Source organism: Salvelinus fontinalis, chromosome 3 (assembly GCF_029448725.1).
Source record: "Salvelinus fontinalis isolate EN_2023a chromosome 3, ASM2944872v1, whole genome shotgun sequence".
Taxonomy (NCBI): Eukaryota; Metazoa; Chordata; class Actinopteri; order Salmoniformes; family Salmonidae; genus Salvelinus; species Salvelinus fontinalis.
This window is the reverse complement of record NC_074667.1, coordinates 59,886,098-59,908,394: the sequence shown is the minus strand read 5'-3', so window position 1 is coordinate 59,908,394 and position 22,297 is coordinate 59,886,098. Positions and strand designations below refer to the sequence as shown.

The 22,297-nt window shown below is 49.4% G+C and overlaps 1 protein-coding gene across 1 annotated transcript in view; it reads right to left on the bottom strand.

Moving 5' to 3' along the window:
* The window catches only part of LOC129851571 (transmembrane channel-like protein 6), a 68,317-nt gene that overhangs the window by 20,111 nt on the left and 25,909 nt on the right, over window positions 1–22,297 (bottom strand). Inside the window, exons 2-9 of the mRNA XM_055918181.1 lie at window positions 13,108–13,320; window positions 11,301–11,416; window positions 11,054–11,218; window positions 7,379–7,549; window positions 5,885–5,993; window positions 2,264–2,345; window positions 1,040–1,099; window positions 531–728 (exon numbers count right to left, since the gene is read on the bottom strand). Of these exons, the coding sequence (XP_055774156.1) occupies window positions 531–728; window positions 1,040–1,099; window positions 2,264–2,345; window positions 5,885–5,993; window positions 7,379–7,549; window positions 11,054–11,218; window positions 11,301–11,416; window positions 13,108–13,163 (957 nt within the window). The 5' untranslated portion in view covers window positions 13,164–13,320. The remainder of the gene's footprint in view (window positions 1–530; window positions 729–1,039; window positions 1,100–2,263; window positions 2,346–5,884; window positions 5,994–7,378; window positions 7,550–11,053; window positions 11,219–11,300; window positions 11,417–13,107; window positions 13,321–22,297) is intronic.

Sequence of the window (22,297 nt, the reverse complement as noted above, 5' to 3'; positions counted from 1 at the left end):
GAGGGGGGGGCTGCCTGGTGCAGCTTGGAGGGGGGGGCTGCCTGGTGCAGTTTGGAGGGGGGGGCTGCCTGGTGCAGTTTGGAGGGGGGGGCTGCCTGGTGCAGTTTGGAGGGGGGGGCTGCCTGGTGCAGTTTGGAGGGGGGGGCTGCTTGGTGCAGTTTGGGGGGGGGGCTGCCTGGTGCAGTTTGGGGGGGGGGGCTGCCTGGTGCAGTTTGGAGGGGGGGGCTGCCTGGTGCAGTTTGGAGGGGGGGGCTGCCTGGTGCAGTTTGGAGGGGGGGGCTGCCTGGTGCAGTTTGGAGGGGGGGGCTGCCTGGTGCAGTTTGGAGGGGGGGGCTGCCTGGTGCAGTTTGGAGGGGGGGCTGCCTGGTGCAGTTTGGAGGGGGGGCTGCCTGGTGCAGTTTGGAGGGGGGGCTGCCTGGTGCAGTTTGGAGGGGTGTGCTGCCTGGTGCAGTTTGGAGGGGTGTGCTGCCTGGTGCAGCTTGGGGGTATGGGACCGTGTGTTTGGTTCGGGGTGAATGTCTGGTTCTTACCCCTCCAGTGAGCAGCTCCAGCCCAGAGAAGGCTTCGTGTCCCTGGGTTAACGTGGGGGGGTGTACTGCCTGGGGCAGGGCCAGGAACAAACCCGTGACCAGGAACAGGAAGATGTTGAAGAAGAGGAGGGTCTTGACGAACAGGAAGTAAGAGAGGACGCCGGTGCCGAAACGACCGCTCACCCTCTTCAGCGCCACCTGGGGAAGAGGAACAGAGATGGTGAGAAAGAACAGAGAGGTACAATGTGAGAGAGAGAGAGACAGAGACAACCTTACCTGCCACAGCTGTAGGGAGTGGAGGAAGGAGAGACAGAGACAGACTTACCTGCCACAGCTGTAGGGAGTGGAGGAAGGAGAGACAACCTTACCTGCCACAGCTGTAGGGAGTGGAGGAAGGAGAGACAACCTTACCTGCCACAGCTGTAGGGAATGGAGGAAGGAGAGACAGAGACAGACTTACCTGCCACAGCTGTAGAGAGTGGAGGAAGGAGAGACAGAGACAGACTTACCTGCCACAGCTGTAGGGAGTGGAGGAAGGAGAGACAGCTGTACCAGCTCTGTCTCAGAGCCTGAGGGGAAGAGAGGGTCAGTGTCAACTACAGTAATGTTTGTGTCCACATTAAAAAGAGAATTAGAATTATAGGACACACACATTCTGTTTCCTCATTAACTAAAAATGTCTCATAATAACTTAGTTGCCTCCACAACTGCGCCATCTGAGAAACTCTGCTTTGACGTCCCTCCATAATGAGCAGGGTCTAGTCTAAGAGAATGGACCGTAGGATTCACCCATAATGAGCAGGGTCTAGTCTAAGAGAATGGACCGTATGATTCACCCATAATGAGCAGGGTCTAGTCTAAGAGAATGGACCGTAGGATTCACCCATAATGAGCAGGGTCTAGTCTAAGAGAATGGACCGTATGATTCACCCATAATGAGCAGGGTCTAGTCTAAGAGAATGGACCGTAGGATTCACCCATAATGAGCAGGGTCTAGTCTAAGAGAATGGACCGTATGATTCACCCATAATGAGCAGGGTCTAGTCTAAGAGAATGGACCGTATGATTCACCCATAATGAGCAGGGTCTAGTCTAAGAGAATGGACCGTATGATTCACCCATAATGAGCAGGGTCTAGTCTAAGAGAATGGACCGTATGATTCACCCATAATGAGCAGGGTCTAGTCTAAGAGAATGGACCGTATGATTCACCCATAATGAGCAGGGTCTAGTCTAAGAGAATGGACCGTATGATTCACCCTCACAGGACCATTAAGTCCTGGACAACAGGACTAGAACACCATCAGTAGATAGTGATACACAGCTACAGTAAACACCACCAACATCACATACGTCTGTCTGTCTGTCTGTCTGTCTGTCTGTCTGTCTGTCTGTCTGTCTGTCTGTCTGTCTGTCTGTCTGTCTGTGTCTGTATCTGTGTCTGTCTGTCTGTCTGACTGTCTGACTGTCTGACTGTCTGACTGTGACGACTGCTGGGAGACCACAGCTGTAAACCCCTGACTTCCACAGAAACTAGGACAAACCCCATGATTGTTGTCTAGACAGATCAGCTGAGGCCTGGATAGGTGTTCAACATGTCAGATAGCAACCACATCACATGATCCAGCAATCTGATGGCCGGCTGCAGAGTGCATGACGTGGTGGACGCCTGAAATGTATCAGGAACTGGACCAATGTAATATTGGAGCAGGAGATCTGACTGTGTGACGTACGATGATGATGTGATACTTGAGCTGGCTGCAGCACGGGATCTGACTGTGATTGGAGCGTTGACCCTTCCTGCCAGCCAACCTCCTGGAGAGAGAGAGGGATGGGAGGAGAGGAGAAAGGGATGAGGGGAGAGAGGAAGGAGGAGAGAGAGGGATGGGGGAGAGAAATGGATGGGGGAGAGAGGGAGGAGGAGAGAGGGAGGGATGGGGGAAGAAAGGGATGGGGGAGAGAGGGAGGAGGGGAGAGAGAGGGAGGAGGGGAGAGAGAGGGATGGGGGGGGAGAGAGGGATGGGGGGAGAGAGGGATGGGGGAGAAAGGGAGGAGGGGAGAGAGACGGATGGTGGTTACACGATGATACTCTATTCCTCTGTCACTCACTTGTGGAAGAGACCTACTGATAGAGCTGCAGGGAGGAGAGAGAGAGGGATGGTGGGAGAGACCTACTGATAGAGCTGCAGGGAGGAGAGAGAGAGGGATGGTGGGAGAGACCTACTGATAGAGCTGCAGGGAGGAGAGAGAGAGGGATGGTGGGAGAGACCTACTGATAGAGCTGCAGGGAGGAGAGAGAGAGGGATGGTGGGAGAGACCTACTGATAGAGCTGCAGGGAGGAGAGAGAGAGGGATGGTGGGAGAGACCTACTGATAGAGCTGCAGGGAGGAGAGAGAGAGGGATGGTGGGAGAGACCTACTGATAGAGCTGCAGGGAGGAGAGAGAGAGGGATGGTGGGAGAGACCTACTGATAGAGCTGCAGGGAGGAGAGAGAGAGGGATGGTGGGAGAGACCTACTGATAGAGCTGCAGGGAGGAGAGAGAGAGAGGGATGGTGGGAGAGACCTACTGATAGAGCTGCAGGGAGGAGAGAGAGAGAGGGATGGTGGGAGAGACCTACTGATAGAGCTGCAGGGAGGAGAGAGAGAGAGGGATGGTGGGAGAGACCTACTGATAGAGCTGCAGGGAGGAGAGAGAGAGAGGGATGGTGGGAGAGACCTACTGATAGAGCTGCAGGGAGGAGAGAGAGAGAGGGATGGTGGGAGAGACCTACTGATAGAGCTGCAGGGAGGAGAGAGAGAGAGGGATGGTGGGAGAGACCTACTGATAGAGCTGCAGGGAGGAGAGAGAGAGAGGGATGGTGGGAGAGACCTACTGATAGAGCTGCAGGGAGGAGAGAGAGAGAGGGATGGTGGGAGAGACCTACTGATAGAGCTGCAGGGAGGAGAGAGAGAGAGGGATGGTGGGAGAGACCTACTGATAGAGCTGCAGGGAGGAGAGAGAGAGAGGGATGGTGGGAGAGACCTACTGATAGAGCTGCAGGGAGGAGAGAGAGAGGGATGGTGGGAGAGACCTACTGATAGAGCTGCAGGGAGGAGAGAGAGAGGGATGGTGGGAGAGACCTACTGATAGAGCTGCAGGGAGGAGAGAGAGAGGGATGGTGGGAGAGACCTACTGATAGAGCTGCAGGGAGGAGAGAGAGAGGGATGGTGGGAGAGACCTACTGATAGAGCTGCAGGGAGGAGAGAGAGAGGGATGGTGGGAGAGACCTACTGATAGAGCTGCAGGGAGGAGAGAGAGAGGGATGGTGGGAGAGACCTACTGATAGAGCTGCAGGGAGGAGAGAGAGAGGGATGGTGGGAGAGACCTACTGATAGAGCTGCAGGGAGGAGAGAGAGAGGGATGGTGGGAGAGACCTACTGATAGAGCTGCAGGGAGGAGAGAGAGAGGGATGGTGGGAGAGACCTACTGATAGAGCTGCAGGGAGGAGAGAGAGAGGGATGGTGGGAGAGACCTACTGATAGAGCTGCAGGGAGGAGAGAGAGAGGGATGGTGGGAGAGACCTACTGATAGAGCTGCAGGGAGGAGAGAGAGAGGGATGGTGGGAGAGACCTACTGATAGAGCTGCAGGGAGGAGAGAGAGAGGGATGGTGGGAGAGACCTACTGATAGAGCTGCAGGGAGGAGAGAGAGAGGGATGGTGGGAGAGACCTACTGATAGAGCTGCAGGGAGGAGAGAGAGAGGGATGGTGGGAGAGACCTATTGATAGAGCTGCAGGGAGGAGAGAGAGAGGGATGGTGGGAGAGACCTACTGATAGAGCTGCAGGGAGGAGAGAGAGAGGGATGGTGGGAGAGACCTACTGATAGAGCTGCAGGGAGGAGAGAGAGAGGGATGGTGGGAGAGACCTACTGATAGAGCTGCAGGGAGGAGAGAGAGAGGGATGGTGGGAGAGACCTACTGATAGAGCTGCAGGGAGGAGAGAGAGAAAGAGATACTTCTGCGAGTGTAATGTTTACTGTTCATTTTTGTTGATTTAACTTTTGTATATTATTATCTACTTCCCTTGCTTTGGCAATGCTAACATATGTTTCCCATGCCAATAAAGCCATTGAATTGAATTGATAGGAGAGAGAGAGAGAGAGAGAGGATAGAGAGATAGGAGAAATAGACAGAGAGAGATGGACAGCAGGATAGAGGGATGGAGAAAGAGACAGAGATGGTCAGCAGGATAGAGGGATGGAGAAAGAGAGAGAGATGGACAGCAGGATAGAGGGATGGAGAAAGAGAGAGAGATGGACAGCTGGATAGAGGGATGGAGAAAGAGAGAGAGATGGACAGCTGGATAGAGGGATGGAGAAAGAGAGAGATATGGACAGCATGATAGAGGGATGGAGAAAGAGAGAGAGATGGTCAGCAGGATAGAGGGATGGAGAAAGAGAGAGAGATGGACAGCAGGATAGAGGGATGGAGAAAGAGAGAGAGATGGACAGCAGGATAGAGGGATGGTAGAGGAGTATAGATACCTGAGTTCACTCTTCTCTGCCACAGAGAGAGATGGACAGCAGGATAGAGGGATGGAGAAAGAGAGAGAGATGGACAGCAGGATAGAGGGATGGAGAAAGAGACAGATGGACAGCAGGATAGAGGGATGGAGAAAGAGAGAGAGAGATGGACAGCAGGATAGAGGGATGGAGAAAGAGAGAGAGATGGACAGCAGGATAGAGGGATGGAGAAAGAGAGAGAGATGGACAGCAGGATAGAGGGATGGAGAAAGAGAGAGAGATGGACAGCTGGATAGAGGGATGGAGAAAGAGAGAGAGATGGACAGCAGGATAGAGGGATGGAGAAAGAGAGAGAGATGGACAGCAGGATAGAGGGATGGAGAAAGAGAGAGAGATGGACAGCAGGATAGAGGGTTGGAGAAAGAGACAGAGATGGACAGCAGGATAGAGGGATGGAGAAAGAGAGAGAGATGGACAGCAGGATAGAGGGATGGAGAAAGAGAGAGAGATGGACAGCAGAATAGAGGGATGGAGAAAGAGAGAGAGATGGACAGCAGGATAGAGGGATGGAGAAAGAGACAGAGATGGACAGCAGGATAGAGGGATGGAGAAAGAGAGAGAGATGGACAGCAGGATAGAGGGATGGAGAAAGAGACAGAGATGGACAGCAGGATAGAGGGATGGAGAAAGAGAGAGAGATGGACAGCAGGATAGAGGGATCGAGAAAGAGAGAGAGATGGACAGCAGGATAGAGGGATGGAGAAAGAGACAGATGGACAGCAGGATAGAGGGATGGAGAAAGAGAGAGAGATGGACAGCAGGATAGAGGGATGGTAGAGGAGTATAGATACCTGAGTTCACTCTTCTCTGCCACAGAGAGAGGCATGGCTCGCAGCATCCTGACCCGGTCACTCAGAGAGAGGTTCTGAAGGTTGTTGACCAGTTGGTCACGCTTACGCCCTGCAGCGCACACACACAGAGAGACGGACAGACACACACAGAGAGACGGACAGACACACCCACAGAGAGACGGACAGACACACACACAGAGAGAGACGGACAGACACACACACAGAGAGAGACGGACAGACACACACACAGAGAGAGACGGACAGACACACACACACAGAGAGACGGACAGACACACACACACAGAGAGACGGACAGACACACACACAGAGAGACGGACAGACACACACACAGAGAGACGGACAGACACACACACACAGAGAGACGGACAGACACACACACAGAGAGAGACGGACAGACACACACACACAGAGAGACGGACAGACACACACACACAGAGAGACGGACAGACACACACACACAGAGAGACGGACAGACACACACACAGAGAGACGGACAGACACACACACACAGAGAGACGGACAGACACACACACAGAGAGACGGACAGACACACACACAGAGAGAGACGGACAGACACACACACAGAGAGAGACGGACAGACACACACACAGAGAGAGACGGACAGACACACACACAGAGAGACGGACAGACACACACACACACACAGAGAGACGGACAGACACACACACACAAAGAGACGGACAGACACACACACAGAGAGACGGACAGACACACACAGAGAGACGGACAGACACACACACACACACAGAGAGACGGACAGACACACACACACACACAGAGAGACGGACAGACACACACACACAGAGAGACGGACAGACACACACACACAGACAGACGGACAGACACACACACACAGAGAGACGGACAGACACACACAGAGACGGACAGACACACACAGAGACGGACAGACACACACAGAGAGAGACGGACAGACACACACAGAGAGAGACGGACAGACACACACACACGGAGAGACGGACAGACACACACAGAGAGACGGACAGACACACACACAGAGAGACGGACAGACACACACACACAGAGAGACGGACAGACACACACACACAGAGAGACGGACAGACACACACACACAGAGAGACGGACAGACACACACACACAGAGAGACGGACAGACACACACACAGAGAGAGACGGACAGACACATACACAGAGAGAGACGGACAGACACACACACACACAGAGAGACGGACAGACACACACACAGAGAGACGGACAGACACACACAGAGAGACGGACAGACACACACACAGAGAGAGACGGACAGACACACACACAGAGAGACGGACAGACACACACACAGAGAGACGGACAGACACACACACAAAGAGACGGACAGACACACACATTAGTTATGCGTAGGTTATGACATCATTACAACAACAAAAATGTTGGTATTTCAGTGCGTGTGTAACGTTTAAGTGAGTGACCTCACCCTCCTCATCCACGCCCTCGGTCTCCATGCAGTCTGACTCCATGCCGTAACCACGGATACTGGGCCGTGCGGAGCGGGAAAAGTCTTTTATGGAAGGCCTGCTCTGTCTGCGTCTTCTCAACTTCATGGTCTTGTTATAGTACTGAGAGATAATAGCACCTCGACTACGACCTAGAGAGGAGAGGAAGTTAACTTCTTATGGCTGCAGGGTCAGTATTGAGTAGCTTGGATGAAAGGTGCACAGAGGCGCCCAGAGTAAACGGCCTGCTCCTATTTCATAGTTGCTAATATATGCATATTATTAGTAGTATTGGATAGAAAACACTCTGAAGTTTCTAAAACTGTTTGAATTATGTCTGTGAGTATAACAGAACTCATATGGCAGGCAAAAACCTGAGAAGTTCCACTTCCTGTTTGGATTTTTTCTGGGGGTGCCAGATTTTCAACCAAGCTCTCATTGAAATTACAGCGAGATATTGATGAGTTTTCACTTCCTAGGGCTTCCACTAGATGTCAACAGTCAATAGAACTTTGTCTGATGACTCTAATGTGAAGGGGGGCCGAAGGAGACAGGAATTAGTCACCACTGCCACGAGGTGATCACGCATTGAAGAGGCGCGTTCACGTGAGAGGGAGCTCCGTTCCATCGGTCAACTGAAGTCGATGTAATTCTCCGGTTGGAACGTTATTCAAGATGTATGTTAACAACATTCTAAAGATTGATTCAATACATCGTTTGACATGTTTCTACTGACTGTAACGGAACTTTTGGACATTTCGTCACGTTATAGTGGACACGCTTTGTGACTTTGGTTAGGGAGTTTGGTAAACAATTCCAAAGTAGCTAATTGGACATAAATAACGGACATTATCGAACAAATCAAGCATTTATTGTGGACCTGGGATTCCTAGGACTGCATTCTGATGAAGTTCATCAAAGGTAAGGGAACATTTATCATGTATTTTCTGGTTTCTGTTGACCCCAACATGGCGGCTAATTTGGCTATTGTTCTGAGCTCCGTCTCAGATTATTGCATGGTTTATTTTTCCGTAAAGTTTTTTTGAAATCTAACACAGCGGTTGCATTAAGGAGAGGTATATCTATAATTCCATGTGTATAACTTGTATTATCATCTACATTTATGATGAGTATTTCTGTTGAAACGATGTGGCTATGCAAAATCACTTGATGTTTTTGCAACTAGTGAATCTAACACGCCAATGTAAACTCTGATTTTTTAAATATAAATATGAACTTAATCAAACAAAAAATGCATGTATTGTGTAAGTCCTATGAGTGTCATCTGATGAAGATAATCAAAGGTTAGTGATTAATTTTCTCTATTTCTGGTTTTTGTGAAAGCTATCTTTCCCTGGAAAAATGGCTGTGCTTATTGTGGTTTTGTGGTGACCTAACAATCTTTTGTAGTGCTTTCGCTGAAAAGCCTATTTGAAATCGGACACTTTGGTGGGATTAACAACAAGATTACCTTTAACATGATATAAGACAAATCTGTTTGAGGAATTTTAATTATGAGATTTCTGCTTTTTGAATTTGGCGCCCTGCACTTTCACTCGCTGTTGTTATCATCCCGGTAGCGGGATGGCAGCCATAAAAGGTTAACTTCCTCTCCTCTCTCTGGGTCGTAGTGGAGGTGCTATCATCTCTCAGTACTAGACCCTGTTAACTTCCTGTCCTCTCTCTGGGTTGTAGTGGAGGTGCTATCATCTCTCAGTACTATAACAGGACACTGTTAACTTCCTCTCCTCTCTCTGGGTCGTAGTGGAGGTGCTATCATCTCTCAGTACTATAACAGGACCCTGTTAACTTCCTGTCCTCTCTCTGGGTCGTAGTGGAGGTGCTATCATCTCTCAGTACTATAACAGGACCCTGTTAACAGGGTCCTGTTATAGTACTGAGAGATGATAGCACCTCCACTACAACCCAGAGAGAGGACAGGAAGTTAACAGGGTCTAGTACTGAGAGATGATAGCACCTCCACTACAACCCAGAGAGAGGACAGGAAGTTAACAGGGTCTAGTACTGAGAGATGATAGCACCTCCACTACGACCCAGAGAGAGGAGAGGAAGTTAACAGGGTCCTGTTATAGTACTGAGAGATGATAGCACCTCCACTACGACCCAGAGAGAGGAGAGGAAGTTAACAGGGTCCTGTTATAGTACTGAGAGATGATAGCACCTCCACTACGACCCAGAGAGAGGAGAGGAAGTTAACAGGGTCTAGTACTGAGAGATGATAGCACCTCCACTACGACCCAGAGAGAGGAGAGGAAGTTAACAGGGTCCTGTTATAGTACTGAGAGATGATAGCACCTCGACTACAACCCAGAGAGAGGAGAGGAAGTTAACAGGGTCCTGTTATAGTACTGAGAGATGATAGCACCTCCACTACGACCCAGAGAGAGGAGAGGAAGTTAACAGGGTCCTGTTATAGTACTGAGAGATGATAGCACCTTCACTATGACCCAGAGAGAAGACAGGAAGTTAACAGGGTCCTGTTATAGTACTGAGAGATGATAGCACCTCCACTACGACCCAGAGAGAGGAGAGGAAGTTAACAGGGTCTAGTACTGAGAGATGATAGCACCTCCACTACGACCCAGAGAGAAGACAGGAAGTTAACAGGGTCCTGTTATAGTACTGAGAGATGATAGCACCTCCACTACGACCCAGAGAGAGGAGAGGAAGTTAACAGGGTCTAGTACTGAGAGATGATAGCACCTCCACTACGACCCAGAGAGAGGACAGGAAGTTAACAGGGTCCTGTTATAGTACTGAGAGATGATAGCACCTCCACTACGACCCAGAGAGAGGACAGGAAGTTAACAGGGTCTAGTACTGAGAGATGATAGCACCTCCACTACGACCCAGAGAGAGGACAGGAAGTTAACAGGGTCTAGTACTGAGAGATGATAGCACCTCCACTACGACCCAGAGAGAGGAGAGGAAGTTAACAGGGTCTAGTACTGAGAGATGATAGCACCTCCACTACGACCCAGAGAGAGGACAGGACGTTAATAGGGGGGCGAGGGGAGGTGTGTAGATACATGATTCCTAAACTATGTCTTGTAGAGGGACAGAAGTCTAGTTTGTGACATGGTGTTTTTAGAGCCACGGTGTGATACAGTATCTGTTGATGTGTTGATAGTGGCTGGCTGGCTGCCGGTGCACCTGCTAGCTAGAGGAACTAACAGTCACATGACAACGGCAGAAATAGTTCAGACTTCTGAAACTACCTCTCTCTCTCTCATGAAGCGTGAACAGAATAAATACTAGGTAGGTGTACATACAGCCATCTAAAGACTGTAATAAGGGTGTCGTAGGGGTGCCATAAGTATGTCATAAGGGTGTCGTAGGGGTGCCATAAGTATGTCATAAGGGTGTCGTAGGGGTGCCATAAGTATGTCATAAGGGTGTCGTAGGGGTGCCATAAGTATGTCATAAGGGTGTCGTAGGGGTGCCATAAGTATGTCATAAGGGTGTCGTAGAGGTGCCATAAGGGTGTCGTAGGGGTGCCATAAGTATGTCATAAAGGTGTCGTAGGGGTGCCATAAGCATGTCATAAGGGTGTCGTAGGGGTGCCATAAGTATGTCATAAAGGTGTCGTAGGGGTGCCATAAGTATGTCATAAGGGTGTTGTAGGGGTGACTTACCGATGGTGCGGCTGGGCATGGAGGAGAGGACTTTGAGGGTGGCGGAGGACCAGCGTTCCTCTATAAGGGGGTCTAACTGTCTCCCCTCCTCCTCCTCCTCCTCACCTCTCCCCTGGCTCCCACGCCACATCTCCCGACCAGGGCTGGACAGGTACGCTACACTGTCTGGAGGAAGGAGAGTATGAGGTTTACGTCTGTATATATACACACACTAACACTTTATCTCTTATACACAGTCACACACTACCTCTTTCCTCCTCGTCCAGGTCTCTCTGTAGTTCCTGCAGCTCAAAGGCTTCCTGTCTCTGATCCTCTATCAGCTGGTTAAAGGAGTCATGGACCCCCTCTTCATCCGCTGGGCTCCTGTTACAGACAGACAGACAGAGACAGACAGAGACAGACAGAGACAGACAGACAGACAATTAGAAAACAAACCCAATAAACTCTCATATCTACTGGATGAAATACCACAGTGTTCAATCACAGCAGCAAGATCTGTGACCTGTTGCCACAAGAAAAGGTCAACCCGTGAAGAACAAACACCATTGTAAATACAACCCATATTTATGTTTATTTATTTTCCCTTTTGTACTTTAACTATTTGCACATCGTTACAACACTGTATATAGACATAATATGACATTTAAAATGTCTTTATTATTTTGGAACTTCTGTGCGTGTAATGCTTACTGTTCACTTCTTATTGTTTGTTTAATTTTAGTTTGATCTATTTCACTTGTTTGGCAATGTGTTTCCCATGCCATTAAAGCCCTTAAATTGAAATTGACAGAGAGAGAGGGGGCGGGGGGGTGAGCGGAGAATGAGGGAGAAAGAGTGTGAGAGAGAGAGGGGGTACTTCAGTGGGCCGGATACACACACACACACACACACACTTCTAACCACTAAAGACAAACACACCCCTAACCAGTAACCACTGCTCAGAAAAACAGCCATGGTGTAAACACTCCTCGCCACTAGGATTCAGCCACCTTGACAAGCCCTGACAACTCTTCATGTCACATATTTCATGGCCTTTTACACCACATTTGAAAGGAACCACAATCAAGCCTTTTGTTCCCCAGGGAACCTGCAGCTGAACACCACAGGAAGTGACTCACTCAGATGATTCTCCTCAGTAAATACAACACACACACACACACCACAAAGGAACAAAGACTAGTCAAACAGTCCAACAAACACAGTCAGTCTGTTCTGTGGGAACAATGGGTCTGGCTGGATACTGGTACTGTGTAGAATTGGGCCTCAAAGAGTTGCCCCAAAGAACATCAAACAGACAGTTAACTCTGTCATTGTCTTATTTTAACCCCCTCTTCTGTTTACCAGAACATCAACACATCAGAGACAGAGACAGAGACAGAGACAGAGAGAGAGAGAGACAATGAGAGAGAGAGACAGAGAGAGACAGAGAGAGACAGAGAGAGACAGAGAGAGACAGAGAGAGACAGCGAGAGAGACAGAGACAGACAGAGACAGAGAGAGAGACACATTGGGAAGCCAATAGCACATCAAACAGAGAGTGATACCCCTCCTCTCTCTCAACACAGATAACAGACTGGAACACAAACTGTCGTTTTTATCTAAGGACCTCTCTATAGGAGAGAGAAGTAGATGGATAAAAGTCTGTTGTTGAAGAGGAGGATGAAGAAAGGCAGAGGACAGAGAGGAAATGTGGAAGGAGGTCGAGGAGGAAGAGTGTTGTTGAAGAGGAGGATGAAGAAAGGCAGAGGACAGAGAGGACATGAGGAAGGAGGTCGAGGAGGAAGAATGTTGTTGAAGAGGAGGATGAAGAAAGGCAGAGGACAGAGAGGACATGAGGAAGGAGGTCGAGGAGGAAGAATGTGGTTGCTGTAGTCCAGTGAAGGATGCTGGGGGAGGACGGCTCATAATAATGGATGGAATGGAGTCAATGGAATGGTATCAGACACATGGAAACCGCAACGCGTTTGATACCATTCCATTCAATCCATTCCAGACATTATTATTAGCCGTCCTCCCCTCAGCAGCCTCCACTGATATAGTCTGATAATACTCACTCCAGGCCAGCCTCCATGTGTTGAGCAGTCAGGTCAAAGTTGACGTTGTGAGCCATCTCTCTCTCTCCGTCTCTCCTCTCCTGTCTGTCTCGTTCTCTTTATCCGTCTGTCTGTCAACCATCAATCTCTGTCCACCAATCACAGAGAAGGGTCACACCCTTGTCCGCTTAGTCACGCCTCTCCACTCTCCTAGCATAGTGTTGCAAAAACTACCTGAGAGAGAGAGACAGAGAGAGACAGAGAGAGAGAGAGAGAGAGAGAGAGAGAGAGAAAGAGGAATGTTAGGAATCATAAGGTGTGGTGATTGAAGGTCTCTCCTCTCCTTCGTGTTTCAGCTTGTCTTCTAGTAGCACACACACACACACACACACACACACACACACACACACACACACACACACACACACACACACACACACACACACACACACACACACACACACACACACACACACACACACACACACACACCTCATTAAAGCAGTTCTTTATCATACAAACAAAACAGTGTATAAGCAGTTGGTGTGTGTGTGTGTGTGTGTGTTTCACCAGTGAAGTGTTTGAATACAGTACTAGGCCTACAACATACCAGGCCTATACACCAGTGAAGTGTTTGAATACAGTACTAGGCCTACAACATACCAGGCCTATACACCAGTGAAGTGTTTGAATACAGTACTAGGCCTACAACATACCAGGCCTATACACCAGTGAAGTGTTTGAATACAGTACTAGGCCTACAACATACCAGGCCTATACACCAGTGAAGTGTTTGAATACAGTACTAGGCCTACAACATACCAGGCCTATAGACCAGTGAAGTGTTTGAATACTGTACTAGGCCTACAACATACCAGGCCTATACACCAGTGAAGTGTTTGAATACAGTACTAGGCCTACAACATACCAGGCCTATACACCAGTGAAGTGTTTGAATACAGTACTAGGCCTACAACATACCAGGCCTATACACCAGTGAAGTGTTTGAATACAGTACTAGGCCTACAACATACCAGGCCTATAGACCAGTGAAGTGTTTGAATACAGTACTAGGCCTACAACATACCAGGCCTATACACCAGTGAAGTGTTTGAATACAGTACTAGGCCTACAACATACCAGGCCTATACACCAGTGAAGTGTTTGAATACTGTACTAGGCCTACAACATACCAGGCCTATAGACCAGTGAAGTGTTTGAATACTGTACTAGGCCTACAACATACCAGGCCTATACACCAGTGAAGTGTTTGAATACAGTACTAGGCCTACAACATACCAGGCCTATACACCAGTGAAGAGTTTGAATACTGTACTAGGCCTACAACATACCAGGCCTATACACCAGTGAAGTGTTTGAATACAGTACTAGGCCTACAACATACCAGGCCTATACACCAGTGAAGTGTTTGAATACAGTACTAGGCCTACAACATACCAGGCCTATACACCAGTGAAGTGTTTGAATACAGTACTAGGCCTACAACATACCAGGCCTATACACCAGTGAAGTGTTTGAATACAGTACTAGGCCTACAACATACCAGGCCTATACACCAGTGAAGTGTTTGAATACTGTACTAGGCCTACAACATACCAGGCCTATACACCAGTGAAGTGTTTGAATACAGTACTAGGCCTACAACATACCAGGCCTATACACCAGTGAAGAGTTTGAATACAGTACTAGGCCTACAACATACCAGGCCTATACACCAGTGAAGTGTTTGAATACAGTACTAGGCCTACAACATACCAGGCCTATACACCAGTGAAGTGTTTGAATACAGTACTAGGCCTACAACATACCAGGCCTATACACCAGTGAAGTGTTTGAATACTGTACTAGGCCTACAACATACCAGGCCTATACACCAGTGAAGTGTTTGAATACTGTACTAGGCCTACAACATACCAGGCCTATACACCAGTGATGAATGATATATCGGTGAACATATCGGAATCGGACGATATTCGCTAAACATGCCAACATCGGTATCGGCCCGATGTCTAGTTTAATTAACGCCGATGTGCAAAACCGATGTGAAAGCTGACGTGCATACTTATATAATATACCTATATGATATACCTATATGATATACCTATATAATATACCTATATAATATACCTATATGATATACCTATATAATATACCTATATAATATACCTATATGATATACCTATATGATATACCTATATGATATACCTATATGATATACCTATATGATATACCTATATAATATACCTATATAATATACCTATATAATATACCTATAGGATATCAGTATCGGACAAAAATGTCATGTCAGTGCATCACTACTATACATCAAGCATCCTGATTATGTGATGAACAGGACGGCCACTGTCATCCACTCAGACTGGAATGAACATCCTGATTATGTGATGAACAGGACGGCCACTGTCATCCACTCAGACTGGAATGAACATCCTGATTGTGTGATGAACAGGACGGCCACTGTCATCCACTCAGACTGGAATGAACATCCTGATTGTGTGATGAACAGGACGGCCACTGTCATCCACTCAGACTGGAATGAACATCCTGATTATGTGATGAACAGGACGGCCACTGTCATCCACTCAGACTGGAATGAACATCCTGATTATGTGATGAACAGGACGGCCACTGTCATCCACTCAGACTGGAATGAACATCCTGATTGTGTGATGAACAGGACGGCCACTGTCATCCACTCAGACTGGAATGAACATCCTGATTGTGTGATGAACAGGACGGCCACTGTAGAGTTCAGGCTTGTTTAATCCTAAAATCTATGTTGTGCTGTTTAGTCCCGACTCAGAGACAAAGCAGACACTTCCTGTCCTGTTGCTATGAAACCCATGTAATTACACACCTCATGCTTATCACAACCTGGAGGTGGTGAGTGTGTGACCGAGCGTTTAGACTTCAACACAATTGGTTCCAGATGTTCCACACTGAGCTAATGAACTAAAGACTACAGATTCCCAGAGCTGTAAAGCTCTGAGCGAACAACACAGGACAAGGAAGTGATCGGAGAAGAGCAGTAAAGTAGAGGATTATGACCCTGGCTGAGAATACAGAACGCTGCGGCGATTTGAACCAACATTCACGGGCATTACGAAGGCTACAACATTCTCTGTCTGTTGTAACGGATATTGCAGTAACACAAGCAGGACACAGTCCCTCCACATTGCATTGGAGCAAAATAAATCTTTGTTTTGTGTGACGATGTAGGCTAATCTTTGTAGTTGCTGCCATATCATTGTCACCAGCCAGAGATGCTGCCATATCATTGTCACCAGCCAGAGATGCTGCCATATCGTAGCCACCAGCCAGAGTTGCTGCTATATCATAGCCACCAGCCAGAGTTGCTGCCATATCGTAGCCACCAGCCAGAGATGCTGCCATATCGTAGCCACCAGCCAGAGATGCTGCCATATTGTAGCTACCAGCTAAGAGACCGCTGTCCACTACACTAAGAGACCGTTGTCCACTAAACTACACTAACAGACCGTTGTCCACTACACTAACAGACCGCTGTCCACTACACTAACAGACCGTTGTCCACTATACTAAGAGACCGCTGTCCACTCCACTAACAGACCGCTGTCCACTACACCAACAGACCGCTGTCCACTACACTAACAGACCGCTGTCCACTACACTAAGAGACCGCTGTCCACTACACTAAGAGACCGCTGTCCACTACACTAAGAGACCGCTGTCCACTCCACTAACAGACCGTTGTCCACTCCACTAAGAGACCGTTGTCCACTATACTAAGAGACCGCTGTCCACTCCACTAACAGACCGCTGTTCACTCCACTAAGAGACCGCTGTCCACTACACTAACAGACCGCTGTCCACTACACTAAGAGACCGCTGTCCACTACACTAAGAGACCGCTGTCCACTACACTAAGAGACCGCTGTCCACTACACTAAGAGACCGCTGTCCACTACACTAAGAGACCGCTGTCCACTACACTAAGAGACCGCTGTCCACTACACTACGAGACCGCTGTCCACTACACTAAGAGACCGCTGTCCACTACACTAAGAGACCGCTGTCCACTACACTAAGAGACCGCTGTCCACTACACTAACAGACCGTTGTCCACTACACTACATTAAGAGACCGCTGTCCACTACACTAAGAGACCGCTGTCCACTACACTAACAGACCGTTGTCCACTACACTACATTAAGAGACCGCTGTCCACTACACTAAGAGACCGCTGTCCACTACACTAAGAGACCGCTGTCCACTCCACTAAGAGACCGCTGTCCACTCCACTAAGAGACCGCTGTCCACTCCACTAAGAGACCGCTGTCCACTCCACTAAGAGACCGCTGTCCACTCCACTAAGAGACCGCTGTCCACTCCACTAAGAGACCGCTGTCCACTACACTAAGAGACCGCTGTCCACTACACTAAGAGACCGCTGTCCACTACACTAAGAGACCGCTGTCCACTACACTAAGAGACCGTTGTCCACTACACTAAGAGACCGCTGTCCACTACACTAAGAGACCGCTGTCCACTACACTAAGAGACCGCTGTCCACTACACTATGAGACCGCTGTCCACTACACTATGAGACCGCTGTCCACTACACTACGAGACCGCTGTCCACTACACTACGAGACCGCTGTCCACTACACTAAGAGACCGCTGTCCACTACACTAAGAGACCGCTGTCCACTACACTACACTAAGAGACCGCTGTCCACTACACTACACTAACAGACCGTTGTCCACTACACTAACAGACCGCTGTCCACTACACTAACAGACCGCTGTCCACTACACTAACAGACCGTTGTCCACTATACTAAGAGACCGCTGTCCACTCCACTAACAGACCGCTGTCCACTACACTAACAGACCGTTGTCCACTATACTAAGAGACCGCTGTCCACTCCACTAACAGACCGCTGTCCACTACACCAACAGACCGCTGTCCACTACACTAACAGACCGCTGTCCACTACACTAAGAGACCGCTGTCCACTACACTAAGAGACCGCTGTCCACTACACTAAGAGACCGCTGTCCACTCCACTAACAGACCGTTGTCCACTCCACTAAGAGACCGTTGTCCACTATACTAAGAGACCGCTGTCCACTCCACTAACAGACCGCTGTTCACTCCACTAAGAGACCGCTGTCCACTACACTAACAGACCGCTGTCCACTACACTAAGAGACCGCTGTCCACTACACTAAGAGACCGCTGTCCACTACACTAAGAGACCGCTGTCCACTACACTAAGAGACCGCTGTCCACTACACTAAGAGACCGCTGTCCACTACACTAAGAGACCGCTGTCCACTACACTACGAGACCGCTGTCCACTACACTAAGAGACCGCTGTCCACTACACTAAGAGACCGCTGTCCACTACACTAAGAGACCGCTGTCCACTACACTAACAGACCGTTGTCCACTACACTACATTAAGAGACCGCTGTCCACTACACTAAGAGACCGCTGTCCACTACACTAACAGACCGTTGTCCACTACACTACATTAAGAGACCGCTGTCCACTACACTAAGAGACCGCTGTCCACTACACTAAGAGACCGCTGTCCACTCCACTAAGAGACCGCTGTCCACTCCACTAAGAGACCGCTGTCCACTCCACTAAGAGACCGCTGTCCACTCCACTAAGAGACCGCTGTCCACTCCACTAAGAGACCGCTGTCCACTCCACTAAGAGACCGCTGTCCACTACACTAAGAGACCGCTGTCCACTACACTAAGAGACCGCTGTCCACTACACTAAGAGACCGCTGTCCACTACACTAAGAGACCGTTGTCCACTACACTAAGAGACCGCTGTCCACTACACTAAGAGACCGCTGTCCACTACACTAAGAGACCGCTGTCCACTACACTATGAGACCGCTGTCCACTACACTATGAGACCGCTGTCCACTACACTACGAGACCGCTGTCCACTACACTACGAGACCGCTGTCCACTACACTAAGAGACCGCTGTCCACTACACTAAGAGACCGCTGTCCACTACACTACACTAAGAGACCGCTGTCCACTACACTACACTAACAGACCGTTGTCCACTACACTAACAGACCGCTGTCCACTACACTAACAGACCGCTGTCCACTACACTAACAGACCGTTGTCCACTATACTAAGAGACCGCTGTCCACTCCACTAACAGACCGCTGTCCACTACACTAAGAGACCGCTGTCCACTCCACTAAGAGACCGCTGTCCACTCCACTAAGAGACCGCTGTCCACTACACTAAGAGACCGCTGTCCACTACACTAAGAGACCGCTGTCCACTACACTAAGAGACCGCTGTCCACTACACTAAGAGACCGCTGTCCACTACACTAAGAGACCGCTGACCACTACACTAAGAGACCGCTGTCCACTACACTAAGAGACCGTTGTCCACTACACTAAGAGACCGTTGTCCACTACACTAAGAGACCGCTGTCCACTACACTAAGAGACCGCTGTCCACTACACTACGAGACCGCTGTCCACTACACTATGAGACCGCTGTCCACTACACTACGAGACCGCTGTCCACTACACTACGAGACCGCTGTCCACTACACTAAGAGACCGCTGTCCACTACACTACACTAAGAGACCGCTGTCCACTACACTACACTAAGAGACCGCTGTCCACTACACTACACTAACAGACCGTTGTCCACTACACTAACAGACCGCTGTCCACTACACTAACAGACCGTTGTCCACTATACTAAGAGACCGCTGTCCACTCCACTAACAGACCGCTGTCCACTACACTAAGAGACCGCTGTCCACTCCACTAAGAGACCGCTGTCCACTCCACTAAGAGACCGCTGTCCACTACACTAAGAGACCGCTGTCCACTACACTAAGAGACCGCTGTCCACTACACTAAGAGACCGCTGTCCACTACACTAAGAGACCGCTGTCCACTACACTAACAGACCGCTGTCCACTACACTAACAGACCGTTGTCCACTACACTAAGAGACCGCTGTCCACTACACTAAGAGACCGCTGTCCACTACACTAAGAGACCGTTGTCCACTACACTACACTAACAGACCGCTGTCCACTCCACTAACAGACCGCTGTCCACTACACTACGAGACCGCTGTCCACTACACTACGAGACCGCTGTCCACTACACTAAGAGACCGCTGTCCACTACACTAAGAGACCGCTGTCCACTACACTAAGAGACCGCTGTCCACTACACTAAGAGACCGCTGTCCACTACACTAAGAGACCGCTGTCCACTCCACTAAGAGACCGTTGTCCACTCCACTAAGAGACCGCTGTCCACTACACTAAGAGACCGCTGTCCACTACACTAAGAGACCGCTGTCCACTACACTAAGAGACCGCTGTCCACTACACTATGAGACCGCTGTCCACTACACTATGAGACCGCTGTCCACTACACTACGAGACCGCTGTCCACTCCACTACGAGACCGCTGTCCACTCCACTAAGAGACCGCTGTCCACTACACTAACAGACCGCTGTCCACTACACTACACTAAGAGACCGCTGTCCACTACACTAACAGACCGCTGTCCACTACACTACACTAAGAGACCGCTGTTCACTACACTAAGAGACCGCTGTCCACTACACTATAAGACCGCTGTCCATTACACTAAGAGACCGCTGTCCACTACACTACACTAAGAGACCGCTGTCCACTACACTACACTAAGAGACCGCTGTCCCCTACACTACACTAAGAGACTGTTGTCCACTACACTACACTAAGAGACGGCTGTCCACTACACTACACTAAGAGACCGCTGTCCACTACACTAACAGACCGCTGTCCACTACACTAAGAGACCGCTGTCCACTACACTAAGAGACCGTTGTCCACTACACTACATTAAGAGACCGCTGTCCACTACACTAAGAGACCGCTGTCCACTACACTAAGAGACCTCTGTCCACTACACTAACAGACCGCTGTCCACTACACTAAGAGACCGCTGTCCACTACACTAAGAGACCGCTGTCCACTACACTAAGAGACCGCTGTCCACTACACTAACAGACCGCTGTCCACTACACTAACAGACCGTTGTCCACTACACTAACAGACCGTTGTCCACTACACTAAGAGACCGTTGTCCACTACACTAACAGACCGCTGTCCACTACACTAAGAGACCGCTGTCCACTACACTAACAGACCGCTGTCCACTACACTAACAGACCGCTGTCCACTACATTAACAGACCGTTGTCCACTACACTACGAGACCGCTGTCCACTACACTACGAGACCGCTGTCCACTACACTAAGAGACCGCTGTCCACTACACAAAGAGACCGCTGTCCACTACACAAAGAGACCGCTGTCCACTACACTAAGAGACCGCTGTCCACTACACTAAGAGACCGCTGTCCACTACACTAAGAGACCGCTGTCCACTATACTAAGAGACCGCTGTCCACTATACTAAGAGACCGCTGTCCACTATACTAAGAGACCGCTGTCCACTACACTAAGAGACCGTTGTCCACTACACTAAGAGACCGCTGTCCACTACACTAAGAGACCGCTGTCCACTACACTACGAGACCGCTGTCCACTACACTACGAGACCGCTGTCCACTACACTATGAGACCGCTGTCCACTACACTACGAGACCGCTGTCCACTACACTACGAGACCGCTGTCCACTACACTAAGAGACCGCTGTCCACTACACTACACTAAGAGACCGCTGTCCACTACACTACACTAAGAGACCGCTGTCCACTACACTACACTAACAGACCGTTGTCCACTACACTAACAGACCGCTGTCCACTACACTAACAGACCGTTGTCCACTATACTAAGAGACCGCTGTCCACTCCACTAACAGACCGCTGTCCACTACACTAAGAGACCGCTGTCCACTCCACTAAGAGACCGCTGTCCACTCCACTAAGAGACCGCTGTCCACTCCACTAAGAGACCGCTGTCCACTACACTAAGAGACCGCTGTCCACTACACTAAGAGACCGCTGTCCACTACACTAAGAGACCGCTGTCCACTACACTAAGAGACCGCTGTCCACTACACTAACAGACCGCTGTCCACTACACTAACAGACCGTTGTCCACTACACTAAGAGACCGCTGTCCACTACACTAAGAGACCGCTGTCCACTACACTA